Raw genomic sequence first — 7005 nt, forward strand, 5'->3', positions numbered from 1 at the left:
AAGAAGTTCATTGTTCATATGTAACATCGGAGACACCGGCCTCTTTAGAAGTGGGTGCTTAGAAAGTAATTTGTAGCCACTAGAAAGAAATTTGTAAAGTAATTTGTAGCCAATTTTTTTTAATTAAATTGAAAAATTAATTTTTTATTATTTGATAATAACATTAGAAATTCATTGTACATTTGTAACATCGGAGGTACTGGATTCTTTAGAAGTGTTGTCTTTAAAAAGTAATTTTTAAACGCATATTATTTCGGTGCATGATACCACCACCAAAAATCAAAATCTTCAGGCTCTGATACATCACGGCCGATTGGTAATGTGGATAGGCGATTGAATCGCTCTTTTATATCGAAAGGAAAGGCTTTAAATTAACACAAAACTAACTTCCACATATGCATTTTTAGTTTAAATATGGTCGTCGAGATGTTTAGAACTCGTGTATAAAGATGATAATCTATTCAAAAAATTGGAGCAATTTTGTGTGGAACTTCTTTTTACGTCCTACTAAATACTTATTTTCAAAAGTATAGCAAGATCCGAAAGTTAACTAAGAGTTCAATTATGAAAGGGCCTGCCAACTAAAAAAATCAAAATGAGGTTGTCAGTAAACATGAGCAATCATGGGTTAAAAATTCACCTCTTTAACAAGCATTGATTAGTGATAACGGTTAGGTGGAGAGATGGTATGTGTGGAGTACGCCTATGATGAATAATAATATATGTGAGTGAAGTGTGGATAAGTCTACGAAGTGACTTTGGACTTGAGGCTCTTAAGAGTTATGTCTTTAATTTTATTTCTCAAGCTATTGTACACAAGAGAATGGTTAGCCATGGAAAAAAATTGGTAATTAATGGCGGAATTAGGCATTTCATGCTGCCTAAACCACTCCGAAAAACGAAGTTTAAACTTATCCTTTAGATAAATACGGACCATAAATTCATATTTAGTAACCCATGGGCTCATTCAGAGTTCTTTCGATTGAGTAATTTGCGGGTACTTATATCATAAATATTTTCTTTATTATTTTTTTCCAGATCCTAATTATTTCTTAATATACTGCAGGCTTAATAAAGCCAAACACGGTATGATTTCACTATCATGAAAGCAATCACATTTTAATATAAACTGCACTGTACAATTATCGATTCCAATTAAATATTTTTTATTTGTCTATATTTTCACTAATAACTTGTGAAGTAGACTGCAAAGCGCACATTATCTTTCACTTAAAATCTTCTAAGAAACTTTCTATCGCCCACAAAGTTACCTCTCAGAAGCGGATATTTATTCTCGTCTGGTCTTCTAAAATACGATGTAGTACTGCTGATCTGGTGTCTTTTTTGAGTTTTTTCCGGTCTTCCATATTCATGTCCAAAATCATCAGAATCCACATATAATCTTCCATCACCCAAATTTATCCGTGAAAATGTTTGCCCGTAATTCGGTGCTGCACGCTTGGTAGTTTCTTTATTCCTGGAAATTAATCCGCGTCCAGGGAAAGCTTGATCTCGGGACAAAGAATTTTGATGATCTTTCATGTCAGTCTTGAATGATGACCAATTATGGCGCAAATTTTTTGATGTGTGGGCTCTGGATGAGCCATGTGTATTCAATGTTCTTTCGGAAAAGGAAGAGGTACCGGGGGCAACAAACGAAACCGATCTCGGGCGGTTAATGTTTTCATGCGGGCGACCACCGAATAATGAGAATGAATTTTTCACTATTCCCTCATTACTAATCCAATTCGGTTCGTCAAAACCTGACCTATGAGAACCCAAGTTATGTTTTCTGTGTCTATACTTTGAAGGAGCTGGAAATATACTGTTCTGATTCTTTAATTTTTGATTGACTGGTGTCGGAAAGGCATTGAAAACCCCGGGAGATTTTGGTAGATTACGAGATCTGGAACTCATGGCATCAACTTCTGATCTAACATCGCTGCCTCCAACACTTGTACCTACAATGAATCTTCCTGTTCTGCTGAAGGCGGGATTACCGGGAAATTTATGAAACATCGGGTTTTCTGACAGTCTGTTCGAGCCCAAACCATTTCTCCTATTCGATATCAAATTCTTATTAAGATATACAGGAAGAAAGTTAGAAGTTGCAGGGAAGGTCGAGCTTGAGCGAGGAAGCTGAATCTCAAAAGGCGTTGCTAAGGTTCGGGAAAAACTATGCTGGGACGATTTTCCGCCTCGGTTTGGGTCGGGATGAAAATTCCGGAACGTGGTAAGAGTCGCAACCGCCGGAAAGTTGGGCTGCTGCAGCCATGGCTGTCCGCTACTGGGCACCTCGTTGGCAGATGAAAACGAAGAAAGCGCAGCAGTACCTATTTTTCAAAATTGAGTTAAATTTTGATAGATTAGTTTGTTTCAAAAACAATTTTCAGAAAGTAATACAACTATATGTTTTAATGGAGTAATTCCGTACTCCAGTACATGAGACAATTAAGCGGAAAAGCACGTAAAATCAGGAAAAACACGGAAACCATTCTCAAGATTTCAAAACAACACCAACAGCACACGGTCAGTCAGAGGATCTGAAGGACGAATAAACAGTATGAGTCATGTCCAGTCCTGTAAATAATGTAAGAAGTAACTTCGTACATCGAATTGAAAGTGCACAGAAAGTTTTAAAATATTTTTACACGAACTCGGATTCCGTTTTGAACGAAAAAAGTGTATAGTAACGAGTGTATAAACATCGTTTGTATCAAAAAAACGCTCCCTAAAAATTACGGGGGGAATTGTACCTGTTCAATTTCGGTTGCAAGGTTTTGATTATTTTCATAACTTAAATGAAGAGCAGTGCAGGAGAGGTGTAGCTCTGTGGGTTAGAACCTTTTGTGGGGCTTAGCAAGTTATCTCCAGAGCACCAATCAGCTAGAGAATCAGCGTAGTGCGAACTTTCTTTAAAAGGCAAGAATAGGGTAGTGTATATATCACCAAAAAGTTCTTTTGATAATGAAAAAGTACTAAACAGCATTTTACCCAGCATGGCTTTCAGTAGGTCGCCTACGTTGATCATGCATGGTGACTTTAAGTATCCAGAAATGAAATGGGCAGATGAATCCTCTCCAGGGGGTGGGAATCACCTAGCATCGTGTTTTTGGAGTCTGTGCGAGATTCATTTTTAATCCAGAACACCACAAAACCAACCCAGTTTAGGGATGAACAGATCCCAAATATCTAGATTTTGCGTTTACCAGCGAAAAATCAATTTTTAGATGAGCTTCGCCACTATTTTTACATGAGCTTCGTTGGGCAAAAGCCATCACCAATCACCGTTTTTCAGTATTAAGTACTATACAGAAAAGACGCGATTGTTTAAACTTTGCGAGAGGCGAGTGGGTGCAAAACTCACTCGCAGAGAGTGAGTTAACACCATGATGCTCAGAGTGCAGTGAATATTTCGGACTGTATTAAGACATGAATGTGGCTGATTCATGGTCATTTCTCAAAGACACGGTCATATCCGCAGTTGATGCACGTGTACCTAAAATTAAGCTCGGTGAAGTCAACAAGTCACAGTGGATGAACAGTACGTACAGTTATAGCTAACCCGACGACCAAGAAGAAAGCATACAAGCGTTATTTACGAACTCGCAGCGATGGTAATTATAACCTGTGTGCAGGAGCTCGAAATTAAGTGAAGTCGCACCGCAGTGTAAAAACTTTGAAAAAATATTGCCAAAAATGCAAAAAAATGTCCCCAAAAGCATCCTAAAGGTTCTACAGCGTTTTGTAATACCATTGTTCAGGTTTTGAAATACCAATGTTCAAAAAAGTAGTCCCCAGAAACATTGGTATTGGAGTAGCCCCGGTAACTATAATATCGTCCTGTCAGTCTAACAAGTGTTGTCTGTAAGGTAACTGAATCTGATAAGAGAGGTAGGATTATCGTCACTTGTCTGTTAACCATGTCCAATAAGACTGTCAACATGGCTTTATTGCTTGTAGATCCTGCACCACTAACCTCTGGTCTATAGTTAATGATTGGATTCGCATGCTGGAAGAAAGGGAGCCAGTGGATGCAGTGTTTGCCAAAGCGTTTGACAAAATTTGCCAAATCATTTAATAATAATAATAATAATAGTAATAATAATAAAAATAATAATAATAATAATAATAATAATAATAATAATAATAATAATAATAATAATAGTAATGATAGCGGTTTCAGCGTTTATATATTTATTAAACTCCATATAGAATTATAATTTTATCATAGAATTGTTTTGAAAATGATGAACAATTCCACGATAAAAGTACTTCCACATAACATTTGTCTAGAGTCCACTGATGAATAAAACTTCGGTGCACAATTTTATTTCGGAAATAAAGTATTGTTTGAAGAAGAATTTTGTTTTATTACTAGAAATCAGAAGCCTTATTTAACCAGGTCAGAAAGGTTACTAATAATAAATTCGTTTACTCTTGCATTAAGTAAATGAAAAAAAGCGTCTAAATCTCTTTCCTCCACTCTGTGCAACAAAATTAACTTCTTCAAATTAAAAAAAAGAATACCTGTATAAACTGATATTAATAAAGCCAAAACTTGATAAAGATTATCTAATGCAGCGACAATTCTTGCGTGTATAACTCACGCTTGATGGCCATGGAGTGCGCCGTCATGGATGCCGCGAGAAGAAGTCCGAATTGAAGAAGGTAGAAGTCGTATCGTTGAAGGCTCTGAGTCATCGCTGCCCTGCCTGAGAGTTACAACAATTTCAGGGCATGAAGAAACAAGACATTTAGACATCGTGAGACTAGCTTCGGAGAAATTGAAATGAGAAGAAGGTGGCTCTTTTTCAGTCAGAGTTTTAAGTAAATCGATGTACAAAGCGTTGGGGTTCAGTACGTTGGACCAACCCAGCAAGATAAAAAGTTTATAACAATTGCAGCCTGACTCAGATTTCTTTTCAATGACCTGTAGGTTATTTTAAAAAAATGAGTAAAATAATAGTCTTTTAATCGTTAAATTTTAAATATATAACAATTGAAAGTTGTTAAATAAATATAATTGCATGTCTTAATTAGATCAATCAATCGGCACTATAGTGTTCACAGGAATGTCCATTATACACGTGGAATTTACAATACGCGCAGAATCAGCAGGGAGTGCAAGCGAGGCAGCTCAAGTGCTCACCTGTGTTGTTCGTCAGCTGATCGATCTTAATGTCGATCTGTAGCTCCTCTTCGTCTCTTTTAAGAACCAATAATTGTCCATCGTCTGTCCCCAAGAAGCATACGTAATGTGAACAGCTTTGCTGTACAACCTTCAGTCTAAGCTTATGTTGCATCGGTTGCATGCGACAACAATTGCATCAGACTCGCATTTAAGCACGAGTGTTGCTTGGTCTGCTGAAATCCCTTTGCTAGTTTCAAGGTGGATGTCCTCTTTAAATGTGCTGAGTATTTAGTTCATCTGTACGGATTGAACAATTAATTACTCATAACTAGAAGTGGCTTATGTGGCCAGTTATTAAACGGTAACAATCCAGCCGACGCATCAATCGTTAAACTGGAATTGAGACTCAAACGAATAATGCACGTTTTTCTAACTGAGCGATAACATTTTGCTTAGGGACGTTATTTTGATAAGGGTTAGTATGCTTAGAAATGTTTAATGATATTACTACGTTTGAATTATTGATATTATCTTAATTGAGCTAATTCTATGCTTTAGGAAAGCAACCAACAGGCACGATTAGCGTGAATTTCTGGACGAATTTGCTGAAGAACAAAACTTATTTTTCACAATTCATAATTTGTATGAAGTATTATATAAGATATCTTGGCAGACGAAACACCGAAGGTTTATCCCTGTACAGCTTAGCCAACATTCGAAATAAATACGTAGTTCTGTATGTATCCAGGGAGCGTCACCTCGCAACGAGGACCAGTCGAACACACCGTATAGAGGCAATATGCAGTTGATGAGCGATGGTCACGCAATGCGTCACGAAACTATCTCTATTCTTATAGTGGAATGCACTCTGCATGCTTAACTAAGATGGTGTGAGGGTCTCATTACATTGCATGTGTAAATATTAGTGTATGTACTTTTACTGAGAAGTCGACGAGCTTGTTTCTGACAAAAGAATTTCAGGGCATTGTTCTCTGACGAAATGAAGCACCTACATGGTTACCTCATTCACCTGCAGGTACTACAAGAAGCTCAATAGATAAGTCGTTTATTATTGCATTCTGCTCAGTTGATTAATACGATGAATTATTTTCAATAATATGACTAAAGTTGTTATTGTAAATATCGATGCTTAATGAATCCTATATTTACGTCCAGAAAAGGAAACGAATTTTCATGCCGACAATTGTTGGGCGTTCAAGGTTCAGCTATGGAATTGCGCTGCTTGTATATTACCGCCTTCTTATGCAACGCATCTTAATGAATTAATTTCAATAATGAGATTAAATGGTCCTCGCCTGTATCTTGTTATGAGAACAAGCAACTTTTCGCTAGTGAAGGATTCACAGCGCTGAAGGTCGTCGGTGAAATTGCTCCATTACTTTTCTCCCACGTACACAAGTTAAGCGTATTCCAATAGCATCGCGTGCATGAAGTTATCACATAATAATTGTATTACCGTTAATGAGCAAGAAGAATGAGTCAGCTCTATTTATATTCGCGTTTTTACTATATGTGTAAATGGCATAAATTATTGCGTAATGCAGCGTAATGTTCATAAAGTGAATAAGTTTAATTTAGTTAAAGTTTTTAATTATCTTTCTATGTGAGTACAATATATTTAACCCTCGTCCGACGGCATAATTATACAAGGTTATAATCGCATTGAGTTTCAGTACAATTGTACCTAAGCAATCCGACATATGTTAATCAGTAAAACACTGAGAATACGTAAATGCTATATGGCCTCCGCAATGCACATTCTTGTTGCTATTTTCTTTGCTTGTTCATAAGAATATTTATTACGGCTGTTGAACTGAGGGATATATTTCTGGCATACGCTCGTAAGGACT

The 7005-nt window shown here is 36.8% G+C and overlaps 1 protein-coding gene across 1 annotated transcript; it reads right to left on the reverse strand.

Moving 5' to 3' along the window:
- Nucleotides 1–205: 205 nt before the first annotated feature.
- On the reverse strand, nucleotides 206–5306 carry LOC108676608. Its single transcript, XM_018164716.2, has 3 exons — nucleotides 5153–5306; nucleotides 4611–4715; nucleotides 206–2333 (listed from the first exon to the last, which is right to left on the reverse strand). Exons 1-3 carry the CDS (start codon nucleotides 5304–5306, stop codon nucleotides 1231–1233), a joined length of 1362 nt encoding a protein of 453 aa, XP_018020205.2. The 3' UTR covers nucleotides 206–1230.
- Between the last annotated feature and the right edge of the window lie 1699 nt (nucleotides 5307–7005).

The sequence above is a fragment of the Hyalella azteca genome, unplaced genomic scaffold, assembly GCF_000764305.2.
Source record: "Hyalella azteca isolate HAZT.00-mixed unplaced genomic scaffold, Hazt_2.0.2 contig8570, whole genome shotgun sequence".
Taxonomy (NCBI): Eukaryota; Metazoa; Arthropoda; class Malacostraca; order Amphipoda; family Hyalellidae; genus Hyalella; species Hyalella azteca.